The 22,046-nt window shown below is 35.4% G+C and overlaps 2 protein-coding genes across 2 annotated transcripts in view; one reads left to right on the top strand and one right to left on the bottom strand.

The window, feature by feature from the left end:
- Positions 1–604: 604 nt before the first annotated feature.
- On the top strand, positions 605–13,601 carry LOC112045139 (ropporin-1-like protein). Its single transcript, XM_024081222.2, has 11 exons — positions 605–730; positions 1,475–1,585; positions 2,790–2,953; positions 4,175–4,345; positions 5,283–5,442; positions 5,941–6,008; positions 7,879–7,936; positions 9,511–9,641; positions 10,505–10,624; positions 11,356–11,510; positions 12,563–13,601. Exons 2-11 carry the CDS (start codon positions 1,498–1,500, stop codon positions 12,618–12,620), a joined length of 1,173 nt encoding a protein of 390 aa, XP_023936990.1. The 5' UTR covers positions 605–730; positions 1,475–1,497; the 3' UTR covers positions 12,621–13,601.
- Positions 13,602–14,190: 589 nt separating this feature from the next.
- LOC112045122 (putative fatty acyl-CoA reductase CG5065) overlaps positions 14,191–22,046 on the bottom strand; it is a 46,661-nt gene continuing 38,805 nt past the window's right edge. Inside the window, exon 12 of the mRNA XM_052883069.1 lies at positions 14,191–21,037. Within this exon, the coding sequence (XP_052739029.1) occupies positions 20,890–21,037 (148 nt within the window). The 3' untranslated portion in view covers positions 14,191–20,889. The remainder of the gene's footprint in view (positions 21,038–22,046) is intronic.

Below are 22,046 nucleotides of genomic sequence, written 5' to 3'. Positions count from 1 at the left end.
CACACCATGGCCCAAACTACATAGTTGTCTGCCGTAACTACTTACGCAGGAGTATAACTATTTGTGAAAACCTCATGAAAATCCGTTCAATAGTTTTCGAGTTTATCACGAACAAACAGATGCGGCGGAGGCCTTTATTTTAGAACATGTAGATTTAATAGACCTACTTATTTGTATTTTTTACAAGTTAGCCCTTGTCTACAAACACACCTGATAGTTAGTGATGATGCAATCTAAGATGGAAGCGGTCTAACTTGTTAGGAGTAAGATGAAAAACCACACCCCTTTCAGTTTCTACACGACATCCTACCGACACGCTATGTCGATACATCTTTACGGGTAGGGTGTTAGCCACGGCCGAAGCCTCCCAACAGCCAGACCAGGAGGCCGTCAAAGTTATAAATTAGATGAGGGCCCATCACAGGCTCTCGTTTATTACATTGCTACAGCTACCCATCACCCAATAAGCCCACATGCCTGCAGTGCTAACGGCTTGACGTTCAATAAAACTGATCGAATGTTGGTCGCAATGTCATTACATCATGCCGATCGCAACAACACACGATCAGTTTTATCGGATCAGTTAGGGCTGCAGCACAGCAGGCAAGTGGGCTTATCGGATGGTGAGTGGCTAGCATTAGTCTATCATTTGTTGACATTTGTAGCTATCCGTTGCTATGACAACACGTGTCAAAACACTCAAATCGGTAACGCGAAAATTCCCAACTCGGTAAGTGAACAAAAATTTCAAATTCAGATTTCGTCTGATAAAATTATCAAGTTGAAGTGGTTACTAATAGATATTTTCCGTTCTTTCTAAATTTCCTCCAATAGTTTGTTCAGGTACTTCTTACATAAGTACTTACCTTCTTCTTTGAACTCTCAAGATACATATGTAATTAAATTACTGAGAAAGAATACAATAGGGAACTTAAGCTAACTTATCCTAATAACTATACAAATCATGCCCACGTGGAATGGTGGCAAGAATACTGGCTGCATTTCCGCGCTGGACAGCCAGGCTGATCCTTTGCGCAAAAAATGAGCCAGCTCAATAAAAAAAAAAAAAAATTAAATTACTCCACCAACTTATAAAATATAATGTTGATTCTTGTGTACTCGTATTCAACAGTGTATTGTATAATACCGAAGTATAAGAAAGGCTCATTATTTATTTAAGTTTAATTACTAGTCTAAACTTAATACAATCAAAAATTAAACGCAATTAGACACCTGATTCTATGTAGGCGTGCTTGGAAGTAAGTACCCACAACGAGTGTTTAATTATTATATTATATTTCTCTTTCTGCGAGGGTAAAATATATATAGCCTATGACGCTTATAAATAACGTGCCTTTCTAGTCATAAAATCTGTTTAGCAGATCCGCAGAGATTAGGATTACTCCTACAATACGACAAACTTTACTTCTTTATAATATTCGTCTAGATTTATATCAGTTATTTAATATTCCAGACAGAATAAAGTAAAACTCCAAGATGCCAGAGCTAATCGAGCAGATGTACTGCTCACAGCAGATCGTGATACCACCGAAGTTTCCCTACATATTGAAAAGATATTGCAAAGGTACATGCTTAGACTAATAACCTATAGACCCGCAATCATCGATTGCCCGCAACACCTAAGAACTTTTCAAACTCCAAACGTAAGCCACAACTGAGACTATGTGAGTGCAAGAGCTAAGATATATTTTTTTTAATCTTTACAAGTTAGCCCTTGACTACAATCTCATCTGATGGTAAGTGATGATGCAATCTCAGATGGAAGCGTAGCGATTTAGTTGATTTTAATCCTTCCTCCTAACAAGTTAGCCTTGTTAGGAGGAGGATTAAAATGAAATGAAAAGGAGAATGAAAATCAACACCCCTTTCGGTTTCTACACGATATCGTACCGGAACGCTAAATCGCTTAGCGGTACGTCTTTGCCGGTAGGGTCGTAAAGAGCCACGGCCGATGCCTCGCACCAGCCAATAATTGCCCTCGCCGACACGCACGCAAGCGCACTTATCGTAGCGTAGCGATGCGTCAAGGGCTCCCATTTCGGGACACATAAAACGGCTTACGAATCCTGCGACTACACACTGTCTACGTGTTATAAATCTATGGGTACATGTTTAAATATTAAGTCCGTTATCATTTGGAAATCTACTATTGTAAGATCCACGCGATTTGTTATTGCATTGTTGTTATAGCAGTGTGTAGTGACCCTGCGTCCACGGCAAAAAAAAGATTTGTTCAAGAACTTTCGCAAAAAACGCTCATTTCAATAGCCAGTATTCCCCTTTTCCCTCCAAGTTAGCTAAATGCCGTGGATACAACAATAAGTCATCGTTCAGGGATCGAATTCAGCATAATTATCTATGATTTGAGTCTGTCCTCTCAGCCATGTAGTTATTTATATCAATAAATTTATTCAAATAATTAAATTAATTGAACCGTGATAGCTCAGTAGATATGACCTCTGCCTCCAATTCCGGAATTGAATCCGGTCCGGAGCATGCACCTTCAACTTTTCAGTTGTGTGCATTTTAAGAAATTAAATATCACGTGTCTCAAACGGTGAAGGAAAAAACATCGTGAGGAAACCTGAATTCAAGAGAAAGTTCTGAATTCTCTGCGTGTGTGAAGTCTGCCAATCCGCATTGGTGGACTATTGGCCTAACTCCTATCATTCTAAGTAGAGACTCGAGCTCAGCAGTGAGCCGGAAATGGGTTGATAATGATGAACTAAATTAAAGGTTAAACAAATACTGAGCAATATTTTTTACAGCGGCCATAAAAACTCAGCCGTATGATCTCCTGCGATGGTCTTTCGAGTATTTCTCCGCGCTGTCACAAAACCGACCCCCGCCTGTCAAACTGAGGCTCGAGTACCCCATATACAGCACAGAGGGTGGTCTGACCAGGGGGTGCTTGAAGGTTTTAGCCAATCAGGTACGTTTGTAATCGTACACTTTTCTAGAAATGGTCAATGGCTGTCGTTACAGTGGCGTAGCGTGCTTTGGATGCCCGTATCATAATTAGTTGGGGGGCCCAACTAATGAAGGGCAAAGATTTCTTACATAAGAAAAAAAAGTGCTCGTTTAAAATAAATATGACAACGACTTAACCTATGAAGGATGTTTCTAACTTTTGGGCGCTCGCCTAAGCAAGGAATTACGTGAGATTGTGGATTAAAGGATGGTCCAAAATTGTATGGAGCCCAGGATAAGTCATTGTACCCTGGCGGAAATAAAAGAAGATATTTTTTTTTTTTATATTTTTGATTTTACAAATCTACGAATTTACTTTACTACTTACTTTCGAAATAATAGTCATTATCTCCCAAGAAATGCAACACTATATGGGTAATAATGACGGATAGATGACGTTTTCAATGCAGTAATCGATTTGACGTTTGCTGTCAATTGTCAAGTCATAGTTGCTGTAAGGGCGCCATCTTGATATATCTCAAAAACTTGGGTTTTTTTTATTTATTTCTTTTTATTTAGTTATTTATTTAGTTTCTATTTTGATGTAAGTTAAATACCTAATGATTTTTTTCCGCTAACATGGCGAACGCAGGCTCTACGAGATTTATCAAAATAAAAATTTTAAAAATACAAGGATTTTATTAAAATTTATTAACGTGAATAAAAAATTTTTAATAAAATCCTTATATTTTTAAAATTTTAATGATACGGGGTACAAGAGTGGACCTGAAATGGACCATCTACTTTTACTAACTTTTGCTTTTACACGTAAGGGACCCCTGTTGCCCCAGGGCCCCGTATCATTGATACGGCGGTAGCTACGCCCCTGTGTCATAAGATAATTGCAATAATATGCTTTCTGATGCAGAGTACACATTGAAAAGTACATTTGATAAATCTCGTAGAGCCTGCGTTCGACATGTTAACGGAAAAAAATCATTAGGTATTTAACTTACATCACAATAGAAACCTCAAAAATAACAGTATTTCTTCACCGTTTAATGGGTGTTATTATACATGTAACCCTTCCTCTTCAATCACTCTATATATTAAAAAACTGCATCAAAATCCGTTCCGTACTTTTAAAGATTTAAGTATACATAGGAATATAGGCATATAGGGACAGAGAAAGCGACTTTGTTTTATACTACATACAGTGATGTAAAAAAAAATTGTTCCCTAGTTGGCTAGAATGACCGAGATACCTCTGCCAGTGGTGCGCAGAGCCTGGCGCGGATTCTGTCTGGATCCTAACGAGCTGAAGAGGATCTTCTGCCTCTGCGAAGTCTACATGAGGGAAGATAGTGTCCCTTTCTTACGTTTCATCGCTGTAGCTGGGGGTTTATTAACTAAGGTAAGTACAATTATATATTTATAGAGCTTTATTGACCAAGGTAAGTACTTTTTTAGAATTTAAACTATCGTGAGGGTTATTCATATTAATTGATTATGAAACACGGCTAAAACTCACGTGATATTAAGTCGGAGTATGCCCGACTAGTTTCAAATCCAAACGGAGCCCTTAGTCATGAGGAGGTTCTGCTTGCGAACCTTCACTCCCCACCACTCAACCCCTCTCCCAGCGCGCAATTCGAGCAGCTGCGCGTCGCGCACCCGTTTCGCCGTTTGGATCGTGCCGCGATGCAAGAACCAGCTCATGACTAAGGGCTCCGTAGGGGTTCGAAACTAAAGCCTCAATAGCTTAACGGTAAGAGCGGTTGGACTCATCATCAAGGGGTGGAGGTTCGATCCCCGCCCCATTGGTCTATTGTCGTACCCACTCTTAATACGGTCTTTCCCGACTAGTTGCAGGGGAATGGGAATATTGGACATTTTAAAAAGTTATGACAAATATTCATGAAAAAAAAACGAAAAAATAATAATAATTAAAATTTATTAGATTTACTTTATACTATTACAAACAAACAATCAAACATTTCATCTTTATAATATTAGAATAGATGATAAAGTTCAAGTTACGCCGCCATGTTTTACTCCGTAGCCGTGTCATCAGTTCACTCTTGACTTTAAAAATAAACATTGCAGAATCAATAGCTCAACGGTAAGAGCGGTTGGACTATCACCGAGGGATGGTGGTTCGATCCCCGCCCTATTGGTCTATTGTCGTACCCTCTCCTAACACAGTCTTTCCCGACTAGTTGGAGGGAAATGGGAATATTGGTCATATTTAAAAATATGGCAAATATTCTTTAAAAAAAAAACTAGTAACCAAGTATCTAATCTCAAAGCCACTAAAGGTAAACTAACAAGTCAGGACTTTCGTATTCTAGACCCTAACTCATACGATGATACTGCTCTGCGAGATGCTGACCAAGGAACCCGACGGAGGTTCAGCAGCCATACCCGTTACAGACTTCCTCGCTATGTACCAGTACTTGGCGCGCGTCGACGCCTCTAAGGACGTCAAATACTTGAATGGATACAGAGAAGGTACCTAGTAACTTTTTTACAGTAATAGTTGATGGAACTAGTGTAGTAATCATGTCATTATTCATCATTAACAACCCATGCTCACTATTAAGCACGAGTCGCCTTTCAGAATGAGATGGATAAGGCTAATAGACCACGTTGACCTAATGCGAATTGGCAGACTTCACACACTTTAGAAAATTAAAAATGTTATTTTCCTTCACCGTTTGGGGAAAAACGATTTAGTGACTCATTCATTGAATGGTACACCGAGATACATAGGCCCGCAGGTGAGATCGCAGTCAACGGTTGTTATTGAACAAAATAAAATACCTAGTTAAAGTATCCCATTACTTAAACAATGGTTAGGAGCAGATAACCTAAGGCTTGACTAACATTCAGAATCAATATAGCCAAAGAACGCGTCCAAACTTAAATTATTCATTATTCTTTCGAAGTCAGTATATAATATTAATCACAAATTATTTTGTTTACATAAAAAAAATCTCGTTTATACAGGTGAAACTCCAAAACCAGAAACCATCGTAGAAGAGGAAACGCAGCCAGAAATTGAATTTGAAGAAGAAGTAAGTGTTGTCCTTTTTATTGAGAAAGAATACAATTAAGAACTTAACCTTATGCCAACATTATCACAACTATACAAATCATGCCCACGTGGAATGTTGGCAAAATACTAACTGCGTTCTAGCGCTTAAAATTAAAAGACAACAAAATATTTACGTATAAAAATACTTTTTGGTCATTGTACCCTAGCGGAAATAAAAGAAGATATTTTTTAAAAATATTTTTGATTATACAAATCTACGAATTTACTTTAATTCTTTCGAAATAATAGTCATTATATCCCAAGAAATGCAACATTAATAGGGGTATAGATAACGTTTAATAATGGCGGATAGATGACGTTTACAATGCATTAATCGTTTGCTTTCAATTGTCATGACATAGTTGCTGTAAGGGCGCCATCTTGATATATCTCAAAAAATTGGGTTTTTTTATTTATTTCTTTTTATTTAGTTAGATTTATTCACTTAAATAAATTTAATGTTACGGGGTACAAGAGTGGAAGTGGAAGTGGAGTCAAAAATAACAGTATTTCTCCACCGTTTAATGGGTTTAGTACATATAAACCTTTCTCTTCAATCACTCTATCTATTAAAAAAACTGCATCAAAATCCGTTCCGTACTTTTAAAGATTTATAAAAATACTTTTTGGAAGTGTAAATACTTAGATAGCAAATAGATGAATAATGTAAGTACTTGATAGCAAATAAATTAATGATGAGACAAATCTTCAATATTGTATATTAAAAACCTTCAATAACACTGACACATTTAAGCCGATAGGGTGGTTAGACAATATAAAATCAAATCCAGAACTTCTCTGATGTCAGATTACCAACTGCCCCAGAAATTTCATCAAAGTAAATTCAAACGACTTTGTTTCTAGAATTTGTCAGATGATTACTGGCAAGACACGAAACATCTTCGCAAGCTGACGCTAATTGGTGACTATGTTTCCCACGAGCCAAAGTTAAGTGTAAAACTCAATACGCCACTGCTTGGCAGACTAGAACGCTCACCGTCCATCGAAAGAGAAGCTCGGATAGAACGGGAGAGCTATTTGAGAGAGAGAAAAGGTTATATTCTAATAATGACAAACATATATAGCATAGCAACTTGTTTTTAATACCTATCAGACGATTGCATCTTGATCCGTTTGAAAAACCATGAACCTTCCAATTTCAAAATGACCTTTCATAAAAATTTTGGTTCCCTTGAAAATTGTAGTTGCAATAAATCTTTTCGTAGTGGTCTCTAGCGTGTTTGTTACAGTAGTTTCAGCTGTGTTGATATGTCAGTCAGCTATTTTTATTATTTATAGAGACTATAATAAATATAATAAATAGATTCCAAAGTTAAAGTGTCTATTTATGGTACTGCCCAATTAGTTGAATGTTATTTGTCATATGTCATAACTAATACTATTTTTTAATAACGTTTACCTTACGTTTGATTAATATTTGACTTTCATTAGCATTACTTTATATTATTAATTCAACATCTAACTTGAATAAATTTTCAGGTAGAGCCGTTTCAAACCCTGAAGTCGATGTTAGTCAAGTAACAATTATTATATTATAAAACGATACTTTTTGGCTATTAATCCAACATCAAAATGAAATCAAACTACATCTAAATCAGCATTCCTGATGATAATAGCGAACATATATGGGGTGATTCTGATAGCAAAGCAATATGATGCTCTTATATGACAATGTTAAATACATTTAAATATTATAATGCTCTCTGAAAAGGCTATATTAATGGATTAGTGCTAGGCTTTCCAAATTACAAGGACATATGTATGATGAAAATTGTGATAACAGTGATAAAAATAATGATAGAATACTAAATGAAATTGTACTTTTGCAGCAAAAGCTTCACGAACTAAGCACGGCACAGGTAGCTACACAAGAAGCCGCACCCACTGGTAAGTGAAAACAAAATCGAAATTTGGATATTGTTAAAAATTATAATATACAAACGAAGGGAAATCTTGACTTACTAAAATTTTCTAATATAGAGGTATCGAAAAAAGATGAAAAAGTGAAAAAAGGAATACAAATAGTAGTGGCAGACGAAGATGGACGCGAAGTACCTTATGAATTTTATGGTTACATTTATTTCTTTTATTATTATTACCATTTATTGTATAATTTATAACCAATTTATAAAAAATAATCAAATTCTTGAAACTTGTGATATAACAAGGATGTAAATATAAGTAGTCATTTAACTTAAGTAATTAGTAGCTTTGGAAATAGTATGTAACCTAATACAATTGTTTGATAAAGTTAAAATTAACATTTTATTAATAACATAAATTTAGGTGAACCAAAAGAAACGTCGTCGCAGCCAGAAAATGAAGAAATAGGCGAAGAGTTACTTGAAATAGATACAGCTACAAACGAAGAATCTGTACTTTTAATTGAACAAGAAAGGCATAAGATTCAGTTATATATTGACGAAGTAAATGTGCTTACATTGATAGATTAAAGAAAAAACCCTTTTAATTTTTCCTAGAGTTAGGTACTTTGAAGTTTCTGTAGTTTTAGATAAACGGGGGTAAATCTCTGTTTTTAATCTAGTCTTAGATGTGTTACCTACTAAAGATTCTGAGAAAGTTGTAGAAAAGTTAATTGACAAGTTCATTTAACAAATTAAACATAATAAACCTATTAAATAATATTTATGTTACATGACAGTGGTATAATGACCGTGAAAATCGTCGTCAAGATTTGGAGCGAACGTTCTATGAAATTGGAGAAATTGTGGGCAAATACAAATCCGCTTTTTATGATCTTGGTTAGATTGATTCACTTACCTTTACCTTTTACATTTTCACAGCTAAACGGCTGAACCGATCAAGATGAATTTTGGTATAGTGGTAAATGGGACTTTAGAGCAAAGTATAGGCTACTTTTTGACCCTAAAACCCTCCTCCTCCTCCTCCTAACAAGTTAGCCCGCTTCCATCTTAGACTGCATCATCACTTACCATCAGGTGAGATTGTAGTCAAGGGCTAACTTGTAAAGAATAAAAAAAAAATTAAAAGTTTGTATGGAAAGTCGTATAGAATAGAGTGGAGTGAAGTAAAAGTATAAATTGAAGGGGGCGAAATAGGGGTTGAAGGTATAAATCGATTTACACGCGGATGAAGTTGGTACTGCTTTATGCATGTCGGTGACGCGAATGCAGTGATTTTACCCATCCTAAAAGTGCCTATACACACTGCGAATGCGCCAATCATGAGCTTGTCGGTGGTGCGAATCTCTAAATGCCAACGTGGCTAAATAAGATTTCACTTCAAAAACGAAAAAAAATGAGAATCTAGAAAAAAATAAAATAAACAGAATACCACAAATCCATAACTCCGCACCTTCATCTTGTGTTATATCGACAAAAAATGTTTAGGTACTCGTTAAGCGTTTAAGTTCCTCTTTTGTTTCTTACGGAAATAATATTGATTATATCTTCACAAATATATTTTTCAAATGCTTTCAGGAATGGTGGCCGGACGTCAAATGTCAATTACAAGCGGTGAGTTCATTGTGGCGAACGTGGAGAGAGAGATAATGGACTACATTGACGATCAGATAGCTGTCCTACCAGATCCTGACTTGAAGAAGAAAAAGGTGTGGGAAAATATTGTATAGGAATCTGTACTACTAAGACCCCGCTGTCTGTCTGTCATAAAGCTGTATCTTATGAACCGTGATAGTTTTTTTAAAAGAATATTGGCTATGTCTTTTTTTAAATATGACCAATATTCCCATTTCCCTTCAATTTGTCGGGAAAAACTGTGTTAGGAATGGGTACGACAATAGACCAACGGGGCGGGGATCGAAACACCACCCCTCGGTAATAGTCCGACCGCTTTACCGTTGAGCTATTGAGACTCTATTAGTTAGACATTTTAAATTTTCACAAATGATTGAGAAATACCTATATTTCTGTTGCCGCTATAACAATTACAAAAAATATAGTCCTTTATTCCAATACAAACGTGATTTTTGCTTGTTATTGGTCGATATTGATAACGGCAACAGGTAGGTACACAGTTGAAATCATCATTAGCACCCATATTCGGCTCATTTTAGAGCATGAGTATCCTCTTAGGGTGAGAGGGGCTAGGCTTTAGTCCATCTCGCTGACTCACTGGCCCAATGCGGATTGCCAGACATCACACGCCTCGAGAATTAAGAAAATTCTCAGTTAGGTATGCAGGTTAACCATGTTTTATGACACGAAATATCCACAGAATATTGAGTAAAATTATTTACTTTATAAATAAATACAATTATACATTAGAATAAAATCAATATTTTAGATGGGCGCCCCATACAATAGACATGACTATTGTTGCCTTTTTTGTCTAATACTTATTCTTTTTCATTTCATTAGCTTACTTTACATAATTGTAGCACTGAATTTCATAGCGCCAAGATTAGATAATAGAAATAGGTAGTACTAGTTGTGATAATGAGGACTGTTTTAGGCAAAACCCGAAGAGGTGCAGATGATAAAGGACCTACTTGAACAATTCCTCGACGACAATATGGATATTATTGTTCCTGAAGTGGAGGAGGTAGAAGAAGAGGAGGAAGCTATACCGGAGGTAGCAATATTTTACTAACATTTGGTTAATGATCTATAGAATAAAATAAGTTTAACCTTTACTATAGAATAAAGTAAGTTTCTTTCATGTTTACCATTTTGAAACTTCAAGTTTGACTATTGATAGAGACTACCACCGTGTTAGAAGGCAGATTCTGTTACGTAGAGTTGGCTAGAAACTTCAACTGTTGCTCTTTTTAAAAATTATCATTATTCCCAATATTTATTATCTTCGCATAAAATATTTGTGTGAAGATGAAAGGTAATTCAGTTGCGTCCAAGCATTTTAAACATTAAAAATTTTATCAAATGTCTAAGAAAACCGACATACTTGTATGAAAGGATTGAAAAGAATGGAAGAAACAAAGTAGATGTGCAAAATTAGTAGCAAGTGGATGGGTCTTATGGTCTCTACCTAGCCCTATGTGAATGAGGTGTAACGGTATGTATGTACGAGTATGTATTGTATGTAAGCTTGGCGTATAGTAGCTTGGTGTAATAAAACACATAGTAGCTTAAACCTATGCAACTTAGTTAAAATAATTTAATTATTTTAGACATCTCTTAAATGATTAGATGCATACCTTTGAAAGAAGAACAGATTGTACTACACTTTTACTTTAAGGGAAGAAATCTGGGTGGGGAGCTGTGTATGAAAGTCCCATTTTTTAAGTTAGGGGTCAGTTTTCCACGCAGATAAAGTTGCGGGCCTATAGTATAATCTCATTTCAGATTATAGTGGTGTACGCAGTGCCTGGCATTGGCCCCACAGTAGACAATGACCTGGTCAAAGACTTCGAAGAGTATGCGCTAGAAGTGAGCAAGATACAGGCTGATGTTGTGATGCCGAGGAACATACGACATTTCCTTTGCCCGCCATTGGAGATGTGAGTATCCCTATTACTCATTATAAGGCTATTTATGACAGGCGTCCACAGATCCGCACCGTCCGCATTTATCTACCTCACGTTAAAAAAAATCATATAATAAGTTAACTGACTTCAAAATCAGAATTTCAAACTAAAAAGCGAAAAATAACATTGAACGTGCTATCTTCTGATCACAAGCCGTTTAAATCATTAATTTTTACGATTTTCAGACAGTTCTTTCCCGTGGTACTTCCAGAAACGGCTTTAATTTTTAAAATTGGTTAATAAATGACGAAGTTATAAGATAACAAACATTAAAAAAAAACAAACGCGTCGTATTGAGCACCTCTACCTTATTTTTGAAGTCGGTTAAAAATCCGTTTGATGCGATTCGTAGGATGCAGATCTGGATGCGACGCACTGGGACTAGACCTCCCTCCTTATTTTAGTGAGGATATGTAGCTTAGGTCTATTACGCTGTTTCCTATAGGATGATAATGTTAAATGAATTAACAGCCACTGTCAGATGTTAATGATAATGAATATGTAGTTTCCAATCATGTGTTCGTGGGTTCGAGTCCTGGGAATCAATATTGAGCTTTCGTTTCTTTCAATAAATTCTTACTAACGTCTGACGGTGTAGGTACTGCCAACTTGCTGGTTTCCGTTATCTAACTATGGGCCTCATAAAAAGCCTCAGTCACACGAACGAGCTAAGCTCGGCGCGATCGAATCAGAATGAGGATATCCGCAGAAGAACCACAGTCACCGACATAGCTCAACGAGTCGCGAAGCATAAGTGGCAATGGGGGACCCCACACTAGAAAGCGCAGTGTTGGTCGAACAAACCCCTCCAAGATGCACTGACGATATCAAGCTAATATAGTCGTAGGTAGGTATTCGCTGGATGTGACTTAGGATTGTAATGTTTGGAAGTCTCTACAGTAGGCCTATGTCCTGCAGTGGACGTCTATCAGCTAATGTGATGATGATGATATACTGCAGGGTAACATCCGTCACGTAGCATATATATATGCTAGAGATGTTAAAAATCTTTGTTTTTTTTTCAGGTATGAGAGTGAATTTAAAAAGGAAGAAGTTTCCACAGTTGACGTTGTTACCGATTAACTTAATTTCTCACCAGCTTTAAAAGATCTTTATTAGTTAAGGCAATTCAAACTCTGATAGGATGTTTTTAAAACTCACATTGCCGAGCTTCGAATTGGCCTTTATTCATTTATATAGTGTCATGTTACACTGAGAGTGATACGAGACGATTTGGAAATTCACTATGTTGAATTATAAAAACATATATATGATTATTATAGCGCTCTTGATTCTATAACGTTAGAGAATAGCACTCCTGATTCTAAAACGTAAAGAATAGTGGTCCTGATTCTAACACGTTATAGACTAGCGCTCCTTGTTCTAACACGTTAAAGAATAGCACTTCGTATTCTAAAGCGTAAAGAATAGCGCTCTTGATTCTAAAAGGTAAAGAATAGTGGTCCTGATTCTAACACGTTATAGAATAACGCTCCTGATTCTAAAATGTTAAAGAATAACGCTCCTGTTTCTAAAACTTTATAGAAAAGCGTTCCTGATTCTAAAACGTAAAGAATAGCGCTCCTCGTTCTAAAACGTTATAGAAGAGCGCTCCTGACTCTAACACGTTATAGAATAGCGCTCCTGGTTCTAAAAAATACAATGAGTATTACGCGTTGCGTTTTACTCATTGTATTTTTAATTACATTATTTTAATTATATAATGATTTTGCACGTTTGCACCAATTATATATAAGACCTACTCTAAAATTATAAAACCTCAAGTTTTATAAAGTGAAACAGTGAGTGGTTTTAAATTTCGAATGCGGTTTATAAACCAAACGAAATAAGGCTTGATAATAAACACGGTTTATAAAATAAACCCTTATTATGTAACCTTTTTATAATCTAATTATTAAGATAGACATTTTGGTACTCGTATCTAAAAATTTTAACATTAATTAAATATTTTAAACTGTCAAGGGAGTCGCTCATTACTACGAGCCACGTTGACATTTCAAAACATTACCTACTGGTATTTTGTTAAATTTAATAAACATTTTAAGAACATTATATAATTTGTTGTTTTAATTTATTACCTACTAGACCCGCGTAGTTCCTGTTCTCATGGTAAGGCTGCCAGTACACCAGAGCGGAGCGAGGGAGCATAGCGGAGAAACGGACGAATGCGGAGCGGAGTTGCGTACTGTGTCTGTCCACCGGAGCGGGATTCTGCTCCGCAGCCTTGCTCCGTTTCCCTGCTCCGCTTACCGGTTTTATATGGATTTTTAAACTACCTCTGAAGCCTCTGTCCACTTAAGAGGAGTGGACATTTTTATGCAATCCTTTTGGTTAATATTTCTCCGTTTCTCGGCTCTGCTGCCTCGCTCCAATTCGGTGGATTGGCAGGTTAATACGGGGATAAAATAAAGATAGATAAAATAAAGAGAGATACTCACAAATAACGTGGCTTTCTATTGAAAAAAAAATCAACATCAGATCATTGGAGCCAGAGATCACCATATCCTTTAACCTCACAAACGTTAAGTACCTCTTTTCTGGAAGCGTACCGAGATAAATTAACTTTTAATATTGACTAGTAGTAGATACTTACCAATCGCTTTCTAAGGTTGGGGAATTCAAATAAAACATGTTAAACTTTACATTATTTTATTTTAATATATATGGAATAATAAATTAACCCCCCATGTATATACCGTCCTATCACCGAGACACATTGGCTGCCTGCGGACTATCCCTGTCCCGCTCTAGCTAGGACAATTATTGCGCTATCTCGCTCTAACAAAGTCAATACATACACGTGACAGATATTTAATAATGTGATTTTTTCCATAAACACAATAACTTATTTGTATGGGCTTCTGTAGGCCTAACTAAATCGAGACGGGGACTATCGATCATTGAGCATTTTTAAAAGTTTTAACCTTCCACCAAGATTTTACGGATTCCATTACCATTAGCATAAACCGCTGGCTTCTAAGCGAAACAAATTTAATTTTAAAGCATTTTCTCACGCGATTCCTGAACGAACACTCCCGCCATCTTGAAACTAACGGCGCGAAATGCCACCAATGTAATATTATAGTCTTAAATATGGTTTTTACAGTAACATTTTATTATAATACATGTCGTTAAGCATCAAATTGTATTTTAATTGTGACCAGTACATTTTATAGATTTAAAACTACTGAACAAGATGGCGTCCCGACTACTGAATATCCGTTCAAAAATCGTACGTTTCCACGCGCAGGTGTCACTTCAAAAATCGTCTACAACATACAGTGAAACAAATTTATAACATAATTTGTCAATAATGTATTTGGATTTACCTTTGGACAACTAAACACTATATACAAAACAATAATTATAATAATTCGCACGTACATTACCATCCGAACATTTGCAATCAGACGAACTATTAAATACATAAAAGCATACGTAACGTAACATTTACAAAGCACGCTAAAACAAAGAAGAGACCAATTTGTTCAAAATTTACATATATATACTTACATGCGAAAAACAAATCATAATAATATATTCATAATTCACATTACTCGCTTTTTAGGAATCAATTCATTTATAATACATTATAATCCGGTTGTACAACGCATAGCGCAGCCAAAGCGATGCGATGACGCGGCCACCGAGCAATCATGGCGCGCAAAAAAACGCGCGTACAACAATATCTAAGATAACTTAAAAAATATTTAACACTGGAAGTAAAACGGAATCGATATTCAATGCCGAATATTCCTATATTATATCATAATCGTTTGTATCTAAAATTAATGGCAGCTAAAAATTTGTGAACGGAGTATCCAATATTGTAAAATCGATTCCTCCGAATGAGAGCGAAGCATGCGTTAGGCTTACACATTAAGAAAAATGCTAATAAATTACAACGAAAAAAAAACTTAGGCATTACTTAACAAGTAGAGCTTACACAGAACATTGTGTGGGTATTTCACGAAGACTTTATTTTTAATAAACGGCTAATATGGCACTAGTGGGTCGTGCCATAAGCTACTGAGTATATCTTTTTATTTAAATATGAGGAATGCACTTCGAACAACTTAAAACCCCTTAACACTTTCAAATTCTATAAGATTTCATCATTTGTAAGACATGAAACTACGCAATTTTATAGTCATAAACAACTCAATATTAAAATGAATGAATCCTCAAAGAGTAAAAAAGAAATAATGAAATATGTAAGCAAGGTAAACTTTTATACCTAACCTCAGTTATAATATTATAATAGAAGATAAAGTAGGTAAACTAGGTAAAACACAAAATTTGGAAGAACAAAATTTTTAATTGAATACAAAAGTCATTAGAAATAACTCATTAATTTTACTAACCATCACTTCACGATACTATAGTGCCAAATTAGCTTACATTGTTAGTGTAAAGACGCTTTATAGCATTTTACGTAACAAACTGTAATATCCACAGTAATTAAGATCACTTAATAATTTAGAAACTGTAACTGTTTGTATTTTTTTTACCATAATAGGTATAATATTTGCACACTATTAATTTAGTTGAATGTTGTAAAGAACAATATTTTTTGCAAATAAATGATTATTATTAAAGGACATATTGTAGTGTTGGACCATAAAAACTTTCATTAAGATTCGTTCACACTTAACGTAACGCAATAGGTTTCCAACGCTACCAAATTGTAATTTGTGTTACACTTTTTAAATTAACGCGTTATAAAGCGGCATTTGTTATTAGGATATTACAAGTTGTTTCGTAAATTTTCGACGAAAAAGGAAGACTACTTTTGGAATACTTTAGATTTGATCGCTGTCATGTCTATATCTAGCTTGTAGTGTATGTGAGACGTGGCACAGTGACATAGGGACCACAAATGCACACACGCTACAATAATTAATTACCTAATAAAAAATCTTTCACCAACCCCTTAAAAAGTAGTAGTAAAATATGACAACTAAACATTGTGGCGTAATAAGGAGGATAAAATTATTTTCATTTAGCACAAGTGAAAATCTTAAATAGTAATGGAGACGTGAAATGTTAAATTATTTTCCGAAGTAAAATACATAGAGCGTTTAGCACTGTCTTACACTCAGTACTCTAGCACCAAACTAATTAGCCTTACGTGTCTCCGCCATAACTTAGTTGTCATATTTTAGTTTATTCCTCATAACCATAGAGATTGTTTACGGGGTTATCACACATCGGTAGTTCGAATTAACACTAGCATTACATTAAAATAAATAAAAGTGCAAATTAAATTTTCTAGACAAACTTAAATACCTTACGAGTTATTTACCTAATACTAAGGAAGCGTCATGAGATGGAACTAAACTGTTTATAAATATGGCCAACTATTACATAACGCCCTTGCTTTGTGCATTTCCACCCAATATAACTAGAAAGTAACCAATCAAATGAAAGATAGAACAATCACATCACCACCAAATAATCTGATTGGTTTATTTACATTTTATACTGAGTGAAAAGCGATCATTTATTCCTTGTCCAGCCTAACTGTAGAGTTGAAGTCTATTTGATGCAGGTAGATATTGCAGTTCGCATTGCAATAAGCATTGTTTTATGCAACCATACAGATAGTCCGGGTATATTTTATAATAAACAGCGCATCATCAAAATTTACTAGCTTTAAGTAAAATTAAAATTGAAATAACTTTCTGCCTACTTATTAGGTACTCTATTTCATCTATGGACAGGAATTATAATTCTTCCGTCCATACATGAAACTGTTTGTACTTTTTTTAATACATCACTTAATAATTGCGACGCCATATTATCAACAATGTTATCATATAATGGAATAAAAATGTTTTATATTTTGTTAAAAATCGTTATATTATTATTATTAAATCTATTGGTGTTTATTTGTATCGCCAGTGTTTGAGTAAGTAAATTAGCTCCCATATTTTTTATGAGCTTGAAGGTAGATGTCAAAGTTCCCAATGCCTTATAAATTTGTAGACGAGTAAAGTTTTGAGTTTCAGCAGACTGCGGAAACCTTTATGGATTACCTATTGAATAACTACAACCTGACATCTAAATTCAAGGTTATTTAATACGAAGACAGTATTTTAATCTAGAACATAATATTTCGAACCACGAACCTAAACAATATTATTATTAATACAAGTCTTTGGATGGAAAATCATAAAAAATGGAAAAAGAGAAAAAAAAAATTAAGAGAAAACTATATGGACGCGTTGTCGATTATAGTGGTACTTTTAAAACAGGTAAAAACAAATATTTAAAAATCTCTATCATGGACAATTTTTTTAAATAAATGATTTTGTGGGTAGATTTAAATTTCAAACATTAAAAAAATCACAGATAATCTCAATTTACTTTTTCCAAGCCATAGCTAATATTTTAAATCCAATCGTCATTATTTTGTTTGTTCACTTGTTTTGTAGAGTAACTCCCCAATTATTATTGAACGAACTATTTTTTTTACAGTTTCAGTCGTTGTCATATTAACAATTTAATTAAATAATAAATACGTAATTTATATAATAACAATTTAATTGTGACTTTAATTTTGAGCGTTCGTTTCTATTCAAAAGGGACAAAATAACTCTGCGCTTTAAAAATGATTAATAAACCTTACTTTTGATTTTTTTTTTGTACCTAACATTAATCCTAGAAAAAATTGCAAAATTTACTAATTTCATTACTCAATTTAAAATTGAAAAATAAACGCGATCAACAACTTACAATTAAGTTGTAAAGAATTAGATCAATTATATAATTTTATAATGGATCAATAATAATTTTAATAACAGACGAAAAAATTGCTAACAAACTATACCTACTTATTTATCATACAAGTATGGTCGGTTGGTACAGTATTACCACTTTTATAAGTTACTCTGATGTATCTGCATAGAAGTTTTATTTTTAAATGGCGACAAAAAATCTCAGCTAACCGTCCATTTGCTAATCATATGTTGACTTTGCTGGACTTCAATTTTAACGTAAAGTAAAAAGATAAATATAATTAAAACTTATAAAAGTGGACTGTAATTAAGATCGAGGCGCAAACTTGGAACCTTTGATTATATAATCAAAGTATACGTGATGCATCAAGCGAGTTATTAAAAAGCGCCAAATTTTTAATTATTATCGATGCACACGTGTATGATACGAGTAGATTTTCAATATATTTGCATGTACCTAAAATTCTTCAGAAAATCCCTAAACAAACATTTTTTAATAGGCAGACTGAACTCTGCTAGCTTACATGCAAAAATATTGAAAAATAGATGTATTTAACAACGTCAGTTTACGAAAAACTTACATTTAATATTAATTATTGCAATAATTATGAGGTAAATTCCATTCTATACAACTATTCCAAGCCTAGAAAAACCCAATTAGGAGTCATTATTTAATCAACGCGTGAAAATAACCATTCATTCAAAACTCTGTAATTTTCAAAACAAATTGAAAATATCGCATTGGATCATAGAAACTTTTATAAAGCTTAGTTCACACTAATCGCAACGCGAACGGTTTCTAACGCCGCCTTGTCAAAATATGTGTTGCACTATAAAAAATACATAAAATAAAAGAGACTTTTAAACGCTATTTGTACAGTTTGCACAACATTGGTTTCCTTTCTCAAATGTCAAATTATTGTGAAAATGTTAAATGACAGAAACATCGAACCAGATAAATTACTTTTATTAGCAAGGCCTTAGAGGTTTAGAGCGTTTATAATTCAAAAGATTAGGTATATTTTAATACGGAACGTATAAAATAATAACCCAACAAGATCCATAATTATGGAAGAAAGATCCTTCTTATTTTTTTTAAATCCAACTGTACCGTCAGGTTTGAAGATATGGAGAATTACGAACACTGTTAAAATTAAGCTTGACCGTACAAACTAATTAGTTCTTCTAATAATTCATTCTGTATTCATTCAGATGATAAATCGGCTACAACTGTCGGTGTTTTAGGCGCAGTATAGTCCAGTGGGCGAATTACAAGCTCAGTAGGCGAATTAATAGGAGTTTTAGTTAATTTAGAGTTAAGAAACTTGTGATAGCTTCACATCAATCATTGCTGGTCTTCAGTGGCGTGCATAAGTTTCACAATCAAGGTATGCACTAGTAAGAAAAATTAACCAAACTGTGAAAATCTTCATTTAATAAGCATAAAGAGAACAATCCTCAGGGTATGCAGTACTTTAATGCATGTACGAAGTGCACGCCACTGCTGGTCTTGGGTGAATCAGTGCTCGCTAACATTGTGGTCTTTAGCAAATAGTGGAAGACTGCTATTTGGAAACTCTGATTGGATAGTTACCATGTTCGATATATAAACGGATAACTTTAAACTTATATAGAACAGTTTCCTCGCACGCCGATAACAAAACCTATCTGTGGCATAGACTAAAATGACAAAGAAGCTGTCATGCTCACAATATGGATGATAAAACATCATCGTCTAAAAGTATTTTAACGTCAGGACGAAAAAAACATTTACCTAAGCGCTTACTAACGATTCTATCATCTGCAGCTGTATTACGAAACTTTTTAAGGCATTGCAATCGCTATCGTTGTTCTGATCATAGTTTTGTCTATGACACGGATTGTGATTATCACATACGATTGCAAACAAGTTTCGTAACACAGATGCGTCGTACGCCAAAAAATCTAAGCATCTGCCAACAAATTGTCGCGCGACATCTGGCCTTGACCACTATATTAATCAACAGGCGTAATTAGATTTAATTATTCCTAGTTTATATCTTCATAGTTTATATAATATAAAATATGAAGGGTTTTTAAAGAATTTAATCGCTCGATCGCGTGATATGCGTAAGTGAAATATTTTATTAAACTACGATTTCTCCGATGATTTATGCGTTGAGAATTGAGAATGTTTAAAATACGAATTCTTTGGATTTTTAAGAAAAAATACTCGAAATTTTATATTACATTGTTTTAATGTAAACATTGCGTAGCTTATGTGTAAATTTTGATTGATTTTTCACGTGATTTGCGAATCAAAATCAACATTCGAGATTTGTATTTAGACTGCAGTTACTTGTAATTGAACACACATTTCTCGTCTCCCTACATCGTATAATATCAAATAATTCTATGTGTCTTAGTTTAAACAACCTTTGACATAAGGGAATACACTAATTACGCCCGAGACGATTCGCATATCCGAAACTATTAGTCGCGCGGCCCCAAAAAGATTCAACATTACTTTATTTTCATCAAGCGTTTATTATCAACGATTTGTCGCGCGTCAAGTGGCATTATGTAAGCGTGTATCAGGGTGTCGCGCGACATCAGGCGACGGCCAGTAGTCGCGCGGCGCGCGTCAGTATGTCGACGATGCGACGCCAGAGGTTCCGCAACGCGTTCGAGCGACTGAACAGAAATCTCCACAGGAAGAACACGGCGGCCACTTGCGTTAGGATGTGGACTATGTGTAACCTGAAACAAAGGTATTAATTAGCGACTATCATCACTAAAATGTCATCATCATATCAGCCGATGGACGTCCACTGCAGGACATAGGCCTTTTGTAGGGACTTCAAAACATCACGATACTGAGCCATCTGCATCCAGCGAATAGCTGCGACTCGCTTGATGTCGTCAGTGCACCTGATGGGGGGGGGGGGCAACACTGCGCTTACTAGTGCGGGGTCGCCATTCCACTAAATTGTAACTGAAAATAATTTTGTCTTGATGAAAAATATCTTGAAAAGATCTCATTTTCTCTCAGTTTAATAGTACCCAGTTGGTAAAATGTCTTTATGAGACTACTACTACCTTTAACCTCATTTTCGTAGCATTAGATGAATAGTTTCTCGATTGACCAGTGAAATTTGAATCCTCAAAAGAACTCATCACCAAGAAGTGATGGTTTGATCCCCGCCCGCTGTACAATTGTCGTATACACAGTATTTTCCTACTAGTTTCAGGAGAATGGGAATAGAGGGTATTTTTTGTCATTTGCCTTAAACGATAAGGCAAATGACAAAAAATACACCAGGCACTTTACATGCGTCAGCTACTAAATTTTCTTAAATACCTAGGACCATTAGTGCGACCTCAAAGCTCAAGGCACTACCTACATAAAGCTTTACGGACAGAACTGCATCTAGAGTTCTGTCACACCGTCTGTTAAAGCTCACCATCTCAAATAAGACCTACTTAACTGAGATACCACACTAAAGGCCGAGCGTGACATTCACCTCCGCAGCGTGTTCCTGGAGCGCGGCAGCGTGTCGGGGCTCTCCTTGAACAGGAACCTGCGGATGCCTAGCACGTAGCTCTCGATGTACGCGTCCCAGTCGATGTTGGACACGTCGAAGTCGAAGGTGTCGTGACACTCACCTCCGCAGCGTGTTCCTGGAGCGCGGCAGCGTGTCGGGGCTCTCCTTGAACAGGAACCTGCGGATGCCGAGCACGTAGCTCTCGATGTACGCGTCCCAGTCGA

The sequence above is a fragment of the Bicyclus anynana genome, chromosome 8 (genome assembly GCF_947172395.1).
Source record: "Bicyclus anynana chromosome 8, ilBicAnyn1.1, whole genome shotgun sequence".
NCBI classification, from domain to species: Eukaryota; Metazoa; Arthropoda; class Insecta; order Lepidoptera; family Nymphalidae; genus Bicyclus; species Bicyclus anynana.
Note: the sequence above shows the minus strand (reverse complement) of the source record. Positions and strands in the feature narration are given on the sequence as shown.

Excerpts from the sequence above, each read along its gene's own strand:
- LOC112045139 (XM_024081222.2), top strand. The coding sequence starts at position 1,498 with ATGCCAGAGCTAATCGAGCAGATGTACTGCTCACAGCAGATCGTGATA. Across the intron at positions 5,443-5,940 it reads CTTGAATGGATACAGAGAAG|GTGAAACTCCAAAACCAGAA; the intron begins GTACCTAGTAAC and ends TCGTTTATACAG. Across the intron at positions 11,511-12,562 it reads CTTTGCCCGCCATTGGAGAT|GTATGAGAGTGAATTTAAAA; the intron begins GTGAGTATCCCT and ends TTTTTTTTTCAG.